At 50.4% G+C, this 19,374-nt stretch overlaps 2 protein-coding genes across 2 annotated transcripts; one reads left to right on the top strand and one right to left on the bottom strand.

Moving 5' to 3' along the window:
• Positions 1-729: 729 nt before the first annotated feature.
• On the bottom strand, positions 730-2,501 carry RBP5 (retinol binding protein 5). Its single transcript, XM_027885218.1, has 4 exons — positions 2,292-2,501; positions 1,850-2,028; positions 1,271-1,372; positions 730-872 (listed from the first exon to the last, which is right to left on the bottom strand). Exons 1-4 carry the CDS (start codon positions 2,362-2,364, stop codon positions 819-821), a joined length of 408 nt encoding a protein of 135 aa, XP_027741019.1. The 5' UTR covers positions 2,365-2,501; the 3' UTR covers positions 730-818.
• A 730-nt stretch (positions 2,502-3,231) lies between these two features.
• On the top strand, positions 3,232-18,803 carry CLSTN3 (calsyntenin 3). Its single transcript, XM_027885203.1, has 18 exons — positions 3,232-3,348; positions 6,009-6,131; positions 7,101-7,296; positions 7,774-7,982; positions 8,286-8,435; positions 9,084-9,269; positions 9,915-10,184; positions 10,476-10,588; positions 10,667-10,829; positions 12,068-12,124; positions 12,918-13,075; positions 13,255-13,403; positions 13,866-14,092; positions 15,165-15,335; positions 15,932-16,077; positions 16,208-16,343; positions 17,777-17,994; positions 18,079-18,803. The coding sequence occupies exons 1-18, from the start codon at positions 3,264-3,266 to the stop codon at positions 18,247-18,249; spliced, it is 2,928 nt and encodes a 975-aa protein (XP_027741004.1). The 5' UTR covers positions 3,232-3,263; the 3' UTR covers positions 18,250-18,803.
• The last annotated feature ends 571 nt before the right edge of the window (positions 18,804-19,374 follow it).

Here is a 19,374-nt window from a genome sequence, read left to right as displayed (position 1 = left end):
GGAGTGGGCTTTAAGCAACCTTGTCTAAGTGGAAGGTGTCACAGAATCATTTAGGTTAGAAAAGACCTCCAAGATCATTGAGTGCATCAATGATTGACTGATCACCGCCTTGTCAACTAGATTATGGCACTAAGTGCCATGTCCAGTCTTTTCTCGAACACCTTCCAGGAATGGTGACTCCACCACCTCCCTGGACAGTCTCTTCCAGTGCCTGACAACCCCTTCCCTGAAATTCTTCCTGAATTTGTTGCTGCCCATGGTGGAGGTGTTGGAACTAAATGATCTTTAAGGTCCCTTCCAACCCAAACTGTTGAGTGATTCTATGATCCCGGGACCTCAGTAAGAATGCGGCATCCCCAGAAGACAGCAGGTGTTGGTGGCTACCGAAGAAGGGGCAGCCTGAGCCACCCTTGCCCACTCGGGCACCGACCCTCTCATCCCCGGGGGAGCTAGGGGGGCAACGCGGGGTTCGGCTGCGGCGGGGGCGGCAGCAGGAGCGCTGGAGCTGCGGGGGCCGGGCCGGCCGTGGGGCAGCCCCCGCGCCGCTCCTCCCCGACTGCTCTTATTCTGAAAGGAGCCTCCGTGCAGCCGGCGGCCCATCGCCCTCCCCGCCCCGGCCCATCCCGCTCCCCGCCTCCCGCTCCCCGCCGGCCCGGCCCCGCCGTGACCCCCGGCCCGGCCCGGCCGCTGCTCGGCGAGGTGGCGAGGCACAAGAAAACACACTACTGCGGGAGAACTCGGCTCGCTCGGGTCTTATTTCGTTTTCTTTTTCATACTGGGGAGCGAGGGTCCCGTCCGGGCATCCCTCCGGGGATTGATCACTTCACCTTCTGGAAAACCTGGACGCAGATCTCATCTTCAGCAGTCATGCGCTGGGAAAAGCGGGGCAAAAGACGAGTTTAGGCTAGATCGTCTCCTCTCCCTCCCCAGCTGCCTCCGCTGCAGTCCTGCCAGCCCTCCTGCTGCTGGTTGGAGCCTCGCAGGCCACATGCTGCTGCACAGCCGACCCTCCCAAAACCTCAGTGGGTCCAGCTCCAGGGCAGGGAGTGGACATTGCCTTTGTTGACCTGTTTAACTTTTGAGTTTAATTTTTAAATCCTGGAGGCGGATGTTTGTGTGAAGTGGTGGCTGTCCCCAGGGAGCCAGGGATGAAGTATGAGAGGAGCTGGAAGGAAGCTGCAGGGCTGGCTCAGAGCCTACAGCACCCGCACCGTGTTCCCCCCACCCACTGCAATTAGGATTTATCAAGTTGCGCTGGACCCCTCCTCACCAGATGCAACTTGTCCCCCTCCAGCCAGTGCCTCCAGCCTCGGTTCCTCTTCTCTCCTAGCTGCTCACACACCAGCTGATCCCCCTCCCAGGAGACAGTTGTCTAAAAAAAAGGAGGAAAGGAGAAGATATAGTCCAGAGACAAGTGAATCTTGGCAATATAGGTTTGCAGTGATGTCACTGGCTGTTCCTCTCAAACACAATTTCAAATGCAGTCCCTGATTTGGTGTCTCTTTAGTGGCTCCTTGGGAGTGATGCTCTCTGTGGGAGGTGAATGACCCTCTGGCTTCCAAGTGCAACAACAGAGTTCCACCAAGTGGGCTGACATGCTGTCTTTTCAGGGCTTTGCTCTAGAGGATAATATCCTCTGGGTCCCAAAGTCCTCTGGGCTTCTGGCTCTCTAGTGATCATCCCCTTTGCTGTGAGTGATTTACTCATAGAACCACTTACTCCTGGACCTGCAGGGGCATGCCAGCTCTGGGCTGGGCTCTCATCTGGTTTTTGAATCAAAAGCTGAGCAAGTCTCTGAACTTCCTAGCACACCAGTCCCTTGCGAAACTTCACTGCGTGGGTTTCTCACCTGGCACTTGCGTCCATCCACAGGTCCCAAGTCTTCCTCAAACTGGACTCCCAGGTCAAAATCCATCACGTAGTCCCGCAGGGAGGTGATGGTGCGGATGACCATGTGATCTCCCGTGTGAATGATCTCTTTGTCAGGCTTCAGCAGACAAACCAGTTTTCGCAGGACCACGTTTATATCTGAAGGATGAGAGAGAGAGAGAGAGAGATGTGTGGATCACCTGGGCCCTTCCTCCAACAGAGCTCCTGCACTCTTTCAGCAAAGCTCCTCCACTCTTTTAGCCAGGGAGCACCAGCCGTGGTACCTCCTTCCCCCTACTACTACAGCACAAAAGTGATGGTCGCAGACAGAAGAACCAGAGGATTCCTAAATCCCTTCCTCCCCTTCTCGACTCCTAACTTTTTGGAGATAGAAGGGAGCGTGGTGGGGAGGGTGGCATTACCTAAAGCCCGCAGGTAACTGTCCATGTTCTCCTGGGAGACGAAGCGGTAATAGCCGGTGAGGTTGGGAGGCATCCCGGGACAGAGGAACGGTGCGGACGGTGCGGAGGAAAGAGCGCAAGAAGCGGGGCAAATGAGCAGCTGGTACAGAGCTGGCTCGCCGGGTAGCCCGGACCCTCTCCCGCGGGGAGGAGAGCTCTGCGGGGCGGCCCGAGTCCCAGGCTCCCCGCCGCAGTAAGAGTCCCCACTCCGGGGGGCGCGGAAAGGGCCGGGACGGCCCCTGCTCCAGCATCTCCGCCTCGGCGAGGCAGGACATGAGGATGGCGAGTCACCTCCTCACCCTCCGCCCTCCTCGGGGGCTGCTCGTATTAAACTCTGGGCTTCCAAGGAGCGGCAAGGAACCCTTCCCACCGCTCCTTTCTCACACTGTGACACCCGTGGCTGCGAGCTTCCTCCGAGCAGTGCCCCGGCTGCGCCCCGCCCCGCCCGGACACCCCGTCGAGAAGAGGCGGCGGCAAGCTGGTGGGTCCGCCCTGCCGCGCCCGGGCTCCGGATGGGCGGCGAGGTCTGGATGCGATCTGCAGCCCCTCGCTCCCGCATCCCCCGACCCTCACACCCCCGCACGTCCCTTAGCAGCCGCCTCGGTTTTGAAGCGCCCCCCACCCCTCCCTAGGCAGGCTCCCCCAGCCCTCGCCCCTCTTCGCGCCCTGCCTGGACCGCAGTGGGAAGGCGCGGAGCGACTCCCGCGCCCCGCCCCGCATCCCCATCCCGCAGCACCTGGCGCGGCGGCCCCGCGCATTGGCTGCCGCCCCCCGCCGGCCCGTGACGTCATGCTGCAGTGCGGGGCGGGGCCGGGCGGGGCGCGGAGCGCGGTGCGGGAGGTGCGGGAGGTGCCGGGGGTGCCGCCGTCCCTGCGCGCCGCCGCCGCGGGAGCGAGGGCGTGGGTCGCGCCGGGACCCGCCGCCGCCGCCGCGATGGGCGACCCTCGGCCCCGCTCCGCCGTCCTCCTGCCTCTGCTCTGTCTCTGCGCCGCGCTGCCCGGCAGCGCCTCCAACAAAGGTGAGCGGCGGAGCGCCGTGGTCACGGTCCCGGGCGGCAGGGGCGGCGGGCGCTCCGCTGGAACCCCTCGGCTGCCCCCCGCGCCGAGGCTCTGGAGGAGCACGTTGGCCGCGGCTCGTCCGTCCGCCCCCGCCGTGGCGGTGAGGCTTTGCGCTGCCCGCCGCCTTCGCCCAACACGTTTTTGTTGGGGCATCTCGGCGGTCCCCGGCGGCTTTGGCTTTCTTTGCCCCTTCGGGCGCCCTCATGCCATGCCATCCCCATTCTCTACTTTCTCCATCTGTCATCCTACCACCGCGTTTTTCTCCGTTCTTTCATCTCCTTCTAGCGTTCCTTTCTCATTTTCCCCTTTTCCATCCACTTGTCTTGCTTTTGTTTAGTTTTCGCTGTGTGGATTTAGATTCCCTTCCCTTCCCTTGCATGCTGTGAGAGAGTGTGTTGTTTCTCCACAGACCCCTGCGGTCTCTAAAACACATCTCCTTTCTCCACCTTCCAATCCCAGTTCATCCATCTACAGTCTGTCAATAGGAATTATTTTACAGTTATGTGTTAAGGATGCAGGTTTCTTATATAAAAGAATATCTTATGTGATAAAGATAAAAGAAAGCCCAAACCACCCCAGTGCTACAGCTGTAACGTTCTGAATGCAGATGTTCTTTGAGCACATATAGTGATGGAGAAAGATGTAGATTTCTAGATCTGTGGCTGTAGAGACAGGCATGAGAGATTCATCTGAGGGGAACCAGTGCATCAATAATCTGACAGGGTGGGGGAATCTGCAAACATTCAAGGTACTCGGGGGTCATCAGGGAATGTGACACCTTAGGGTGCTTCCTGTGCTTTGGAAGAGGTAGGGCTACAGGGGCGGGTGCACCGCAGAGCTGTGTGTACACTGACATTGGCAGGGGCATTTATTTGTGCTGCTCTGGTTCCGTGGGGCCCGGTGGCAAGGAAAGGCCCCTTGTGCTCTGAATTCTCCCCCTCCTTTGTGAATTTGCACTTGGAAATACCTACCCACCTTTGGCAATTTTTTTTAGATTTACAGGAGCTTTCTTGAAGCTGGTAGGAGTCTGTATCCTAAAAATATTCCCAAAATGTTTTTCTATTCTCCAGCAACTCATTTCCTGAGAAATCAGATTGGTGATTCCCAAGTTGCAGGTGGATGCAGCAAAGGATTTATCTCTCTACCATCAGCTTGTTACCCCAGCAACAGGGCATATTTGGCATTTATAGCTATGGATTTCCACCTCGGTGGTGTGGCGCATGGACTAGAGCCGTAGAGAATGGAAGCTGGAGGGGACAATGGAGGGGTAGGGGGAGACGTGGGCACTTGCATACAGGGAGGATTCCACCTGCATACTGAGCAGGGTGGATGTTTCTCTGGGTTTCCTACGCAATGCTTTATAATCTCAATCAATATGGTGATGGAGAAGTGCCAACCCACACTCTTCGCTGCTACGCCAGGCTGGGTCTGCCTGCTCTGCCCTGCTGGGGCATCCCCACTCTGACCTGTCACCCTGCCTGCTGGCCCACCACCCACTTCTGGCAGCATCCCCTGGCCCTGGAGTGCAGAAGTGCTCGGTTGTTAAGGATACTGCCCCTCTTGAGTCAACACACCAAGCCATGCCAATATGGCATGTCAAAGGACACTGTGCTGCAGAGAATAGATCCACATATTGAAAGTAGTGCCCTTGAGGGGAATGGCTCTGTATCCTACTCTCTACCAGCTCTAAAGCCATGCTGGGTTGTAATAAATCTTGGTCTCCAGGGGGTGGGAGAGTGGGGGATTATCTGGGAATGGGGGTTGTAACTAGGCCATGTAATATAATCTCTGAGGCCCATTTGGCAGGGAGTGGGCATGGGGGAGGGGTTTTTAATTTGTAATGATTTTTTTTCTCTCTCCCCTCCATTCCCTCTCCCCCGCCCCTTTATTTCTCCCTTTCCCTGCCCCGGAGCCTGTGTGATAAAGATTAATTTGCTATTTCTGGGCCTGTGACATTTTTCAGAGCCTCCTGCTGGCTGCTGCCTCCATGCCAAGCCTGGCTGGGCTCCAGCCAACAGGATCAGCAAGGAGGGGCCAAGGGAACATGGTGCTCACCATGGAGTGGGGAAGGAAGGAGCAAGGCACTCTCAGAGAAGGATGGCTGACTTGAAGTGTACCTGGGTATATGTGTGTCGGTCCTGGGCCTTAGTCTAGAGGATGCCCACTCAAGTGATAATGGCTGCATGCAAGACTTGTCCCCTGGGGGCACCCCAAGGGAAGATGTAGCCTGGGTCCTTTAATTATGGCTTCATTGAGCTAAAGGATTTAGCATTTGGAATATGTCTCCAGGGTCAGGCTACTTCTGCCTCTGGAGTTCACTTTTTTTTTAACTGCTCCAGCTTTCCTGGGCACCCATATGCCTCTCCACGTATTTCTGATAAGATATTAATGAGGAGACCAGAAGGAACACGTTGTTTCTGATGAGTCTCCCAGGAGTAGAACTAAATAAAGATAACTTCTTCCTCCTAGCCTATTTTAGACTTCTTTATTTCTGTAGAAGAAGGTGGAGAGGGGTGGTTGTTACTTGCCACTGGGTGATACTCTGCTTGTTTTCTACTGAATCTGCCATTGGTGGCTAATACATTCCTGTCCTCCATCCCTTGCCCAAAATCCACTTCAGCAAACAAGCACAAACCCTGGATTGAAGCCGAGTATCAGGGCATCGTTATGGAGAATGACAACACAGTCCTACTCAACCCACCGCTGTTCGCACTGGACAAAGATGCTCCACTGCGCTATGCAGGTAGGTGGATAACAGCTCTGGGAAGGGTGGGAGGTAGGGACAGACTTATGAAGAGGCAGAGACAGGGTGACATTCATCCCTGTGCTGGATCCTAGCTCTCTCCAGGAAACAATCACCTCCAAACCTTGTTCCAAAGGAGGTCCCTAGTGAAGTCTGGAGGCAATTTGGGCACAGCTTGATTTAGGATGCTGTGAGCTGTTTCCTTAGGGAGAGAAATCGAGGGTGGAGTCAGCTACTTTTTGACGCAGTTCTGCTATTTCCAAAGATCACATGCACAGCGCTGTGTCTGTGAGCCCTGGAGAAAGCTGGTAGGGCACACTTGGTTGGCAGTGCTACATCCTCTCACAGTAAGCACAAATGCCTGTTTCAACAGATGAGGTTTTACAAGGGTTTTATTCCTAATGCTTGCTTAGGCCATGCCTGGAGCTTCCTCAGGCATCCTCTGTCAGCTTTGTGAGAGGAAAAGTGGTTCCTCTGAGCTGAATTTTAGGATTTAGGTGACCCTATCTGCAGTTCCCTGCGGTAGTCTGTGCCTCCTGAATGTGTGGGTGGGTGAGACATCATGGATCTACATCCTCTGACTGTCTCTACATTTGCAGTATATGGCCTGTTTTACGTCACTGAGGGCTGCAAAGGAGAAAGAAGGTGCTCCCTCAGGACTGTGGCTGTGCAGCACTAACACATGTAGTTTGAGCCTTGTAACCTCTAATCCTTTGAGATGCTGGTCAGCACTCCTTGCCGGGGGAGTAGTCTCCAGTAGATGGCAATCTGCACCATTAATGGCCGTAGGGAATAGCAGGAGGAACTCCTAGTGAACTAAAAATTGTTCGAAATGAAGGGTGATAATGAGGAAGAATGGAGAGCACAAGTTAGAAAGGAAGAAAATATGGAAAAGGAAAGCAAGGAGTATAATGTGCTCTCCTAACTCCTTTTCTTTCTCCCCTTCTTCTCTGCTTTTTTGTGTACCAGGTGAAATCTGTGGCTTCAGGATTCATGGATCAGGGGTACCTTTTGAAGCTGTGATCCTCGACAAAGCTACAGGTGAGGGGCTGATCCGGGCCAAAGAACCAGTGGATTGTGAAGCACATAAGGAGCACACATTCACCATCCAGGCTTATGACTGTGGAGAGGGACCTGATGGAGCAAATACCAAGAAATCACACAAGTAAGTTCATGCAGACATTGCTGCATGTTACAAAATGTGATCTGTCACAGAAACACAAAGGAAAGTTGCTGTGGAAACACTTTCTTTAGCCAGAAGTATTTTTCTCTATCTGTGATACTATAACTCAACATGTTAAGAAGACCCAAAGAAAAATAGTCACTGACTGTCACATGACTGAATACACTAGAAATGAGGGCTTTCTGACAGTGGTGTCTAAGAGTGATGTTTTATGTTGCTGCATATAGGCAGGAGGTCCAGATTGCATTATTATTCCTTTGCTCTTTCTGTGGGTTTGGAAACCATTGTCCAAGCTCCTGAGTGCCAGCATTGCTGCACTGAAACCAGGGTCTCTTTCCTCGTCCTTGCTTCTGACAGCTGGAAATCAGACTGGTGCACTTTAGGGGACTGACTTTGAAACTTAGGTGGTGTATGGCTCCTAGCAGCTCATCAGTTCTTGTTGGTGTCTCTCTGTGTCAGGGCCACAGTGCACGTCCGAGTAAACGATGTGAATGAGTTTGCTCCTGTCTTTGTGGAAAAGCTGTATCGCGTGGCAGTGACCGAGGGAAAGCTGTATGACCGCATCTTGCGTGTGGAGGCCATTGATGGAGACTGCTCACCACAGTACAGCCAGATCTGCTACTATGAGATCCTGACCCCCAATATTCCCTTTCTGATTGACAATGATGGTAAGAATCCACACCCACCACACACCACTCCCTCTTTCCTGCTTTGCTCCTTCTCTGCCAGTCCCATTTACAGGCAGAGCTGTGCTATGTGAATTTTCTAGCACTGCTGATATATCCTGGTGTAGAGATGCAGCAGCTGTTTTGTGAAATGCTATAGTTTGTTACAGAGTGGCACTGGGCAGGGGGAATCAACACCTTTTTTATTGTTTTTGTCATTGATCAAAAATAGGAGTGATTTTTAGAAGGAACATCTTTGAGGAGGCTGTCTTTCCTCTCCCTTGATCTTATTGTTTCGCTAACCAGGGAACATCGAGAACACAGAGAAGCTGCAGTACAGTGCAGATCGTGTCTACAAATTCACAGTGACAGCCTATGACTGTGGAAAGAAACGGGCTTCTGACGATGCTGAAGTGGAAATCCAGGTGAAACCCACCTGCAAGCCCAGCTGGCAGGGTATGAAACCTCCAAACCTCCCTTTGCTTTTGCTTAACTACTGCCTGCTCAGTCCTGCTCATCGCAAATGTTTATTGAATAAACACCTATAAATTTGTAAGCCCTTTTATATGGTTCAGTTTTGGCATCCACCCATCCTCATCAGGGGATGCAGCAGACATCTAAGTCCGTTGCAAAGCCACAGAAAGGCAAATTCTAACACTGGAAAATCATTCCTTGGACCCCTGTGAACTGCTATGTGTTTCATAAGGTTTGTAGGCTGTATTCAATGTAGATTGTTTTTGGGGCTGCTCATCTTGAGAATATTTGGCTTTTCTAGAGGTGTTTTGTGCCTGCAGGTTCCCTTTAGTCTATAGAATTGAGGGGAAATTGACACAGCTGAACACCTGCTCTGCCTGATAAGAGAGGTTGACCAACCAAGGAGTGATGCCACATCAGTAAAAGCTGTAGAAGCAGAGAACTTGCATTCTGTACTTCTAGGAAATCTTCCCTTGCATTGATGCCAGCTGCATAAAGCTGTCTTTCCAGTGTGAAAAGGGCCAAAACTCAGGACTACTTCATAGATGCCACTTGTATGTGTGCCAAGTGTTCTGGCCTTGGGTCCTTGGCAGTCCCTAACCCCTCCTCCCTTTCACTCTTTTTTGTTAGGCTGGAACAAGAGGATTGAGTACACCCCAGGTGCAGGCAGCCTCGCGCTCTTCCCCACCATTCACTTGGAGACATGTGACGAGCCCCTGTGGAACATCCAGGCCACGGTGGAGCTGCAGACAAACCATGTGGCCAAGGGCTGTGACCGGGATAATTACTCTGAGAAGTCACTGCGCAAACTCTGTGGTAAATTGGTTCTTTCCTGGTCTGAGAGCAGCTGTGGCACAGCACCCTGCCCCTTCCTCTGTGGAGGTTTACACTGGTAGCTCTGTGCCTCACACAAAAGAGATGGTGGTGGGGGATGCATTCCTTACATCAAATTGTGGTCAGTGGGGCTGGGAGGACACTTAGCTTACATGCTGCATTGAGGGGGAGTGGGCATTCCTGCCCGTATTTCACAGAATTGTGGAAAGATCTGGGCGGGAAGGAACCTTAAAGGTCCTCTAATTCCAACTCCACTCCAGTGCCATGGACAGCAACACTTTACACTAGACCAGGTTGCTCAGAGCCCCATCCAACCTGTTCTTGAACACTTCCAGGAATAGGGCATCCACAAATTTTCTTATTTTATAAGGGGCTACCTGTGCTTTCCTTGCTGGGAAGCCAGAAGTTTCTGTGCATTGCCCCGTTATACAGAGTCTGTGGGACCTCCCTCAGCACAGATGGAAAAGTCACAATCCTTCTCCAGGAGAAGGCCTATAGACAACTCCTCCTCTCCCTGTGCACTGGGACGTTACAATGAGCCTTCTAGCATCCTCTTCATCTGTTCACCAGTTCTCAATCTCCTTATTCTCCTCTGCCAACACACTTGACTCCTTCCCTTCTCCGCAGGTGCTGCCTCAGGAGAGATTGACCTGCTGCCAGTGCCCAGCCCCACAGCAAACTGGACCGCGCGGCTCTCAGTGCACTACAGCCAGGACAGCAGCCTCATCTACTGGTTCAATGGCAGCCAGGCTGCCCAGGTGCCTGTGGTGAATGGGCCGAATGCCCATGAGGGCCTGAGTGACCACTTCACCTTGTCCGTATGGATGAAGCATGCCGTGGTACCTGGCAAAGGCAGGAGGGAAGAGGAGACGGTGATCTGCAGTACAGTGCAGAGTGGTGAGACACTTTTCCTGGGGAGGGGACACTTTTGCCCTCTGCCTTTAATTTGTTAGAATGGATTGTCCCTGCAGGGGGAATTCTCTTGTGTTTGGGAGAAGGACCTGGGCGGGGGTCCCTCCTTAGGAACACAGCTACTTTAGGTGTCAGGTTTTTACTGGGAGTGCTCAAACCCACTGTGAGCATATGGTACTGAGTCCCAGTCGTGCAGGATAGAGTGGGCTGCTGAGTTCTGGCTAGTGATACTGCTCAGGGATGTGATGTGTAACTCCCTGTGCTTGTCCCTGGCAGAGGAGGGCTACTCGCACTACTCCCTGTCTGTGCACGGCTGCCGGATTGCTTTTCTCTACTGGCCATTGCTGGAAAGTGCAAGGCCTGTGAAATTCCTCTGGAAGCTTGAGCAGGTGAGGAATCATTTGCCTCTTCCCCATGTCCCTTCTCCTCTGCTCTTTGCTGATTCCTTCCTCTGCTGTTGGCCGTAGGTCTGCGATGATGAGTGGCATCATTACGCCCTCAACCTGGAGTTCCCCACTGTCACGCTCTATGTGGATGGCGTCTCTTATGACCCTGCCCTCATCCATGACAATGGCCTCATTCACCCGCCACGGCAGGAACCCTCACTCATGATCGGAGCCTGTTGGACTGGTGAGTGCCCACTCCCCAAACCACGCTCCTCCCATATGGGGAAAAAAGGGAAGAAGACGTGAAAGGAACACCACCCAATACTAAATGATGCTAACCACATTGCAGCCAACTTGCCCTCTTGGCACCAAAGCCACTGTGGCTCCCTCCTTCCTTATGGACCAAGGTTATAACAGCTCAGGTAAAGGTGGCACTGGCAAGCTTCATGGACAACAGCCATAGAATATGCAATGGATAACCAGCTTTCAGGCAGAGGAGAGTTGAAACCCATACAGTTGGGCCTGTATGCCTGCCGTGAGGGGCTTGATTACAGTGACTTCGACAGTCTGGGCAAAGGGATGAAGGTATGCCCATCTGCCCAGCTTGCATGAGTTTCCGCCACTCTCCTCCCCAACCTCGCTTCCTAGGACTTTGACTGCTCCCCCACCTCTGACAACTTTCAGGCAGAGGAGAGTTGAAACTCTGTACCTCATTCAGACATTGGCATTTCTATCAAAGCCTTTCACCACAGAGCAGGCAGTATTATTTATGCTGCTGATTGTATTGATGGGGATTTCTGTGTCTTGAAGGTCTACATGAAGAAGACACAAATCATTCTGTACAGGAATTGTGTTGGAAGACAAAAATCAGGTTAGGGACAAAGTTAGGCCACTACTAGATTAAAACCTGTTCTGCGGAGATTTAAGGCTGCATTTCCCAGGTCTTTCAGGTGTCCTGCAAGACTGAAGCAGGACAGAATGAAAGGAATTTGCCTACTGCTTGCCTTCACTCAGGCAGAAATTTCTAGCAAGATCAAATCTTTACTGCAGTGCTGCTTCTCCTAGGTCAGGGATCTTCCCACAGCTCTGTGCTCTCGATCAGCCTTTTGCAGACAACAAATATTGATCAACTTGGGACCTCCCTCTGGAGCTATCTGAGTTTCAAAGGGATGCTGAGAATATGGCTTGTTGTGAACATGGATAATTCTGAAAATAGGTAACACTGGGAAATGATTAAAAAACCCCAAACACTGTACTTGCGCCCCTAAATCAGTTACTCATCCTACAGTCTCATTATCTCCTTCATGAGAGGGACTCTGCCCTCTTTCGTCTGTGATGTGCTGTCTCTAAGACTGAAGGGTACGCTGTTTGGCACAGAGCTGTTCTTGTGGACTGGCCAATACAGGCACTTGTGTTGGTACTGACCCTATAACTACCATCTTCCAGTGCCTTATTGCTTGTCTGGATGTTCTCCTTTTGCAGAGGAGAAAAACAAAGAGAAAATGAAAGGAAGTGAGAACTCCACTGATACTGTACAAGGTAGGGAAAAGAAAGAAGATGGTTCTCTTCTCTTCACTGTGCATGACTGTCACATCTTGCATGGTGCCTTCCTCATACAGCTTCCCCGATCCTGTCCTGCCACCTCCCACTGCCTTGGGAGGAACCCCTTTTTTTTGGCAAATTGGTCCTTGATACCTGTGGAGCATGAAAAGGCTGATGGAAGGGACTGCAGCCTGCTTTGAGAGATAGAGTATGCTTTTCTTGTGGAGAAAGAGTCCTCATGCCTGATTATTAAAACTGCTCTATGAAGAACACAATAGCCATTAGAGACATCAGGAGATGTCACCTCATCCCTAACTATCTGTGGAATGCATATTTTTTTTACAAGCCCTCACAGGAAGCAGAGTGAGAGGGGGACAAGAAATTGTTTCCATCTGGCATTCAGCAGTGTGGCAGAAACTTCTCTGTGCTACCCACTGTTCACTGCCCTAGTCTTTCTGTTGGTCTGTTTCTCTTGCTTTCCCCCATCTGGAATTCAAAAACTCATCATCTCTCTTCTTCAGCATCCCCTGTCTTTTTTTTTTTTTTTTTTTTTTTTTTTTGTCTTTGCTTTTCCATGCCCTGTGCAACCCTCTGTCTCTCCCTGTTTCCCTTAACATCTGTATATCTCTCATATTGTTGCTTTTGTTGTCTGGGCTTTTCCGTGCCTCATGCACCCCTCTGTCTCTCTCTACCTCCCTTACAGCGCAAGTCCCTCACACTGTTGCTTTTGTGGTTTTGCTCTCTTCCTCGCCATGTCTCTCACACCCTCCACCTCCCATGTTTCCCTCAGGAGATCCTCTGTCGATACACCACTACTTCCATGGTTACTTGGCTGGCTTCACTGTGCGCCCTGGTAGCTTGGAGAGCCGGGAGGTTATTGAATGCCTGTATGCCTGCCGTGAGGGGCTTGATTACAGTGACTTCGACAGTCTGGGCAAAGGGATGAAGGTATGCCCATCTGCCCAGCTTGCATGAGTTTCCACCACTCTCCTCCCCAGCCTTGCTTCCTAGGACTTTGCCTGCTCCCCCACCTCTGACAACTCCCCGCCTTTCTCCTTTGTGTCTCACTTAGCCTGGACTCTGGACAGTTGCCAAGGAACCACAAGTATTTTCTCTTCCACTTGCAGGTCCATGTGAACCCCTCTCAGTCCCTGCTCACCTTGGAGGGTGATGATGTGGAAACGTTCAACCATGCAATCCAGCACGTGGCTTACATGAATTCTTTGCGCTTCGCTACCCCTGGGGTCCGGCCTCTCAGGCTCACCACTGCTGTCAAGTGAGTGGACAAAGCAGCACCTCCAGCTAGGTTCAGCAAGAGGGTTGCCTCTTTTTGAAGAAGTTACACACATTCACCTTGTATTTTAATTCTAATCCATAGTCCCAAAATGGGTAAAAGTCTTCCTAAAAATAAACTTTAAAGTATCCAGTATCCAGATGGATACTGTAATACTGGTTCCTAGGGTCTATGCATAACTTCTGCTTTCACTCACAGTGTTCCAGGCATGTGGACTGCTTTTAATTTTCTCTGTGGTGTGTTGATGTGACCAAGCCACCCAAAACCCAGTGGTGTCACTCCTACCACACGTCTCTGTCTTGCACAGCAGGCTATAGGGAAGCTTTAGGAAGACTACTGGAAAAAGGATATTCCCTTCACTGGAAGTAATTGGCAGGAGGCATTGTTCGTAATGTTGTTGGTGGCAGCTTGAGCGAACTGATGCTTTCTACTGCTCTCCTTCAGGTGTTTCAGTGAAGAGTCCTGTGTCTCCATTCCTGATGTGGAGGGCTATGTTGTGGTGCTACAGCCTGATGCCCCCCAGATCCTGCTGAGTGGCAGTGCCCACTTTGCTCATCCTGCATCAGACTTTGAGTCTCCTGATGGGATCCCCCTGTTCCCCAACCTTCAGATCACCTGCTCTATTTCTCACCAGGTGGAGGCCAAGAAGGATGAGAACTGGCATGGTACCGGTGAGTATAGGGCTAGATATAAAAGACAGACTGTAAAGACCTATGAGAGTTGCGGTCCTGAAGAGGAAGTAGAGCCCCTATAATTACACCTGAAAGAGAGAGTTTACAAATATAGAAGCAAGGCACATTGTCAATATGTAGGCTAATCGGCTCTTATCCCTTTCTGCTCCTCCCTGTACTTTTTCTATCCACTCAGTTCCTTCGCCTCACTCTCTCCTAATTCTTTCCCAGGCTGCTCATTTCTAATCCCTTTTACATTTTACCTACATTTCCCTTTATTGAATCCAGCACTGGATGGATGTCCTGCCTGTTACCCTCTCTATTCCTACACTTAGTCTTCTCCTACTTCCTTCTGTTCTGCTTTCTTCCCTTATTTCTTACCCTCTCCCTTCTCTTCCTGCATAATTTATTTCTGTGAATTCCTCAGTCACTTTCCTCACACCCTATGGTATCTCGTTCTTCAATTTCTCTCCATCATCCTCAGATTATTTCTCTGCACTCTATGCTCTATGTGTTCTTCCACTTCTTCCATATCTCTTCTGGTAATGGGATTTTTTGCTCCTAGTTTTCTGTTTAGAAGCTTTGCCTTTCCTCATGCAATGAGTTTCTCGACTTAGAGTAGATTGGTCTTAGCCCTGCTGAAGGCAGATAATTATTGAATGTGATTACCATTTTAAAGAAGATCTCAGCTATGGTAACCAGCAGTCATGAGACAAGGAAAAGCATGCAGGGCCTGGGAATGTGTGAGCATTGTTCTTAATTTGCACATTGTCAACAGAGTCCTTACAGCCAAGATGTGTTATCATGAACCAGTCTGATAATAGTATGTTGTTCCAAAATAAAGTGACTTCATTATGTGCGTAAATAATATCATTAGAACCAGGGGGACTCCTGCAATAAGTAATTAGACTGACAGTGATTTTACTCAAGGTCAGTGCTAGCCAGACAAGGAGAAGTAATTATGTATGATATGAGCACTTGTAAGTAAGTGGGTACTACCCTTGAGTAACTCCTGTCTTCAATGATGGCTGTCTGGCTTTCCACCCGTGTCTTCTTTCCATTTGCATCTCAGTGACAGACACACGAATGTCAGATGAGATTGTGCACAACCTGGATGGCTGCGAGATCTCATTGGTAGGAGATGACTTGGACCCAGAGAGGGAGTATCTGCTCCTGGATGGGGCACTGCTGCAGCAGCGGGGCCTGGAGCTTGTTAACACCTCTGCCTACCTGACCATCACAGGTACGTCCTCTCCTTGGTCGCAGCTGTCTAGTCATGTCTCTCTTACTCCCATCACTGGGAGGAGCACTTAACCTAATGTTAGAGATGCGTTGGTGTACTTTGTGACACTCTGAGATGTAACCATTTGATGAACTCCTGGCTTTTGGAAGTCCCAGGCCATTTGCTTGGGGAGCTGGCTTCTCCTCCACTACATGGTACTGGGGCATAGTGTCTAAGTGCTCACCCAGGCTTGTATCACTCCTCTGGACTTACTCCTTGGGGTTTGGTTTTCTCAGGTGCCAGCAACATTTTGCATCACGTGACTGAGGGACAACATCCCACCACTTGTGGATTGGTACAACAGTGTTGTGCTCTCCAGAACTTAACAGGGCTTTCGCTCTTGGACCTTCCTTCCCTTCCACTTGTTTTATCAATGCAAGCAGGGATTTCATTAGGTCCTTAGCAGCAAGCTCCATCTCGGAGCCCTTCCTAAAATTAATGAACCCAGCATTGCCTTGGATTCCTCTATAGCTTCTAGTTGCTATAGGGTTATGATGCCAGATGATTTTGAAGCAGGAGCTTCCTAACCCCACACCAATTCTCTCTTGTTGTCTCAGGTGTGGAGAGCATTGCAGTTTATGAGGAAATACTACGCCAGGTCTCGTACCACATCAACCACGGTGCTGCTCTTTATGAAAGGAAGTTTCACCTGTCCTGCACTGAGATGAATGGGCGCTACTCCAGCAATGAGTTTACTGTTGAGGTACAAGACCAATACATGCACATATAGCTTCTTCTGCGGGCATGGAGAGGACGTGGTGGATGGGAATGCACACAGCGTAGAATGTACCATGGACACAGGGCTGAGTCCTCTCACTCTGGTCTTTCTACAGGTGAATGTCCTCCACAACATGAACCGGGCTGCTCATCCTAACCATATTCTGAGTTCCCAGCAATTCGTGCACCGAGGCCATCATTTACCCCCAGAGCTGTCTGGGCACAGTTTGGCAAGCACCCATAACAACCCAAGTATGTAACACTGTCTTTTGGGTTTATTCCTTTAGGTCAGGATGCTGATTTTCTGATATCCCGGCATAACCTATAGCAGATGATTCCTTTCAGACTCCCTATACCCATTATGGGGTTCTCGTTATACTGTCCTGTCCCACTTGTCATTAGCCAGTGGACTGCAGCCTGTGTCAAATTGTATTTTAGAGCACGGTGCAACAATCCTCCTCTTGTGGTGTGTTGTTTTCTAGATGTAGAAGCAGCCTGAAATCTACACCTTAGAGGGTCTATAAAGAACAACCGTGAGCTGGATGATTTCATTTACACACCTTGTAAAGGTGCTGTGCATGCTTGTGTAATTTCAGAAAGTAGCTTCAACAGCAGGAGAGAAACAAGTGAGTCAAGACTGCCACTGCTGTAAAAAAAGAGATGTGGTGGTCAGCAAGGCAGAAAAATATAGGAAATGGCAATACAAAGACAAGAGGAGGATTCTTGCACCCAGAACGGAGAAGCCTGAAAGCTAGACTAGATGTTAGTTTGTGCTGGTAGCTCTGTGCCACAAGCATTAACACAGTCCAATTGGTTCCTTCTAGGCTGTGAAAGCTCAGGACTTTATACAGACATTTTGATCCCAAGCTGTAGGGTACAAACAAGGCACCTTTAAGCTATCTTTTGCTGCAGCTTCCTGCAGCAGCTGATTCCAAGCTAGTCCAGTCCTGCAGCTGGCACTTCAGAGACAGCCTATGTATGTGCCAGCCTTTGTTTCTCCTCTCCCCAGCTCTGCCTGATGGCAGCAGCAGACTTGTCATTGCTGTACAGAGCCATAACAATCAGGAAAGGCCTGGATAGATTTTGCAGAGAAGGTGGTTATCTGGAGAGTTAAGGCTCAGCCCTACAGGCCTAGAACAAATAGGTGGAAATTGGGTTAAGGGTCTTAGATAAATTTAACCCCGTGGAGAAGCTAGGCTTTTACCATGGCACTAGTAGAAATTTATCATAGCCTTCTCAACTTCCTGTGTGCCATGCAGGCATCTTTTCAATTCTTGCTTTCTCTACTGCTTGAACAGAAGCAACACCCTCTGAAAATAATCCTTGAGCCCTTAAAGGCTCTCCTCAGCACACATTTCTCCCTCCCAAGAGGGCGATACAGATACCTGCTGTGGAAGAGATTCTGGTGAATTCTGCAGATAAAGATGTGCAGAGTCTACAGGCCACGCCAGTTATCAGAGGGTGCCTGGACCTACACATCCTGGAAAACCCTGCAACTCTCATGAGAAAACACAGGAGTTGAAGGCAGGAACTGCCTGTGCCCAGCGGAGCAGAAAAGTCAGGACATGTTCCTGCCTAGACCAAAACCCCAAACTCTGCCCAGGAATCTCAGCCCCTGCACGTCAGGTTAGAAATGCGTGTTTCTGTGACAGACTCTAACCGTACCTTCTCACTTTCTTTCTAAGTGGTCCCCAGTGCTGCCACTGTCATCATTGTGGTGTGTGTGGGCTTCCTGGCACTTATGGTGATCCTTGGCATCCTTCGCATCCACTCCCTGCACCAGCGGGGAGTGGGGCAAGAGGTCCCTGGGGCTGCTGAATCAGGGCACACCAGCACTGGAGGCAAAGAGAACGACATGTTCTGGGACGACTCGGCCCTCACCATCATCGTCAACCCCATGGAGGTGAGGAGCAGCCACAATGGTGGGGCCTGGGCAGGCAGCTCAGTCGTCAGATCCTTTCACTTACTGCATGTTTCACCTCCCCAGTCCTACCAGAGCTGTCAGGAGAGGGCAGCAGGAAGCATTGAGGGCAGAGCTGGTGAAGGCATGGAGGACGAGGAGGACAGTACCGACTCGGAAACACCTGACTCCCCGGACAGCAATGACGTGGATGATCGACACATCATCGGCAAAAGCAACGTCTCTCACCGCTACTAGGAGCTTTAAAACACCAGCCCAGTGGATACCGCCCCAAACCATAAGGCTGGAAGGAGGAGGTGTCTTACTTTGAACTTCTTTCTTCCCTCACTGTGTACACATGTGCTCCTCCCTCATTTGTCATTTCTGCCTCCCGTGTTCCTTCATCTTCTGCCATTCCCATTGTGGACATTCCCCACATTAATGACCCCCCATCTGGCTCTCTAGAAACATGTGTTAGGGCACTTACACATGATTGTGGCACGGTTCAAACTATGATCCAGATGTTGCAAAGAACAGAAATCTGAAAGGCAGAGCCAGCCATAGGGCTCAGAGTGGGGTCTCTCACAACCCCTACCCAGATATTATATATATATATATTGTATATTTTTTCAATGTTGTCATTTGAGGTTTATTCTCGTTTCATGCAAAAAAAAAAAAGAAAAAAAACAACCAACAAACCACTGCAGCTTGTGTCGCTTTGTAAAATTGTCAATACTCCTAAACTAAAGGAATGAAGATAAGAAAGATGAGGAAACAAAGTGGATTTTAAAATAAATGGATTTCAAATAAAATATTCAGGGCCTCTTCAGTTTTTCACTACAAGAAGGGAAAGAAATAGTGTAGCCTCTAATGTGAGACTGGAGGTTGTCCAGAGTGTGCATTTACTGAAATTACTTATCTTGGGGAAGGGTTACATTTTTTAGCATATGTGATGAAACAAGAAAAACACATCAGGCCTGACTGTACCCTCTGCCTTTCTGAGATTCAAAATACTCATTGTAAACACAATGTAGCCTTCCCCAGGACACAGGGCTAGGAACCCACAGAGGAATAGAAGGCATCCAAGCCTGTCACAGGCAAATGTAACACATGAAGGAACTGAATTCCTTATTATGGAAAAAAATAAATAAGGCTTTTGCCATACACTTAGTGTATCAATAGAAACAGGCCAAATCTCCTTAGCTTCATCCATCTTCTCACTTGATCTGCTTTTTTCACCAGCATGAAAAAGTGTTTTTTCGTATCAGGGGTTCCAGCTTGTATAACAGCTGGAACGAAGTATAACAGAGCACTTCTGAGGGAAGGAGGTGCCCTCCTCTTTCTGCTGAGAAGGGTGGGGATGGGAACACATCAGATACTGGG

This window comes from Empidonax traillii, unplaced genomic scaffold (genome assembly GCF_003031625.1).
Source record: "Empidonax traillii isolate 1590-97213 ecotype Southwest subspecies unplaced genomic scaffold, ASM303162v1 scaffold163:size1593379, whole genome shotgun sequence".
Lineage (NCBI taxonomy): Eukaryota > Metazoa > Chordata > Aves > Passeriformes > Tyrannidae > Empidonax > Empidonax traillii.
This window is presented reverse-complemented; position numbering and strand designations above follow the sequence as displayed.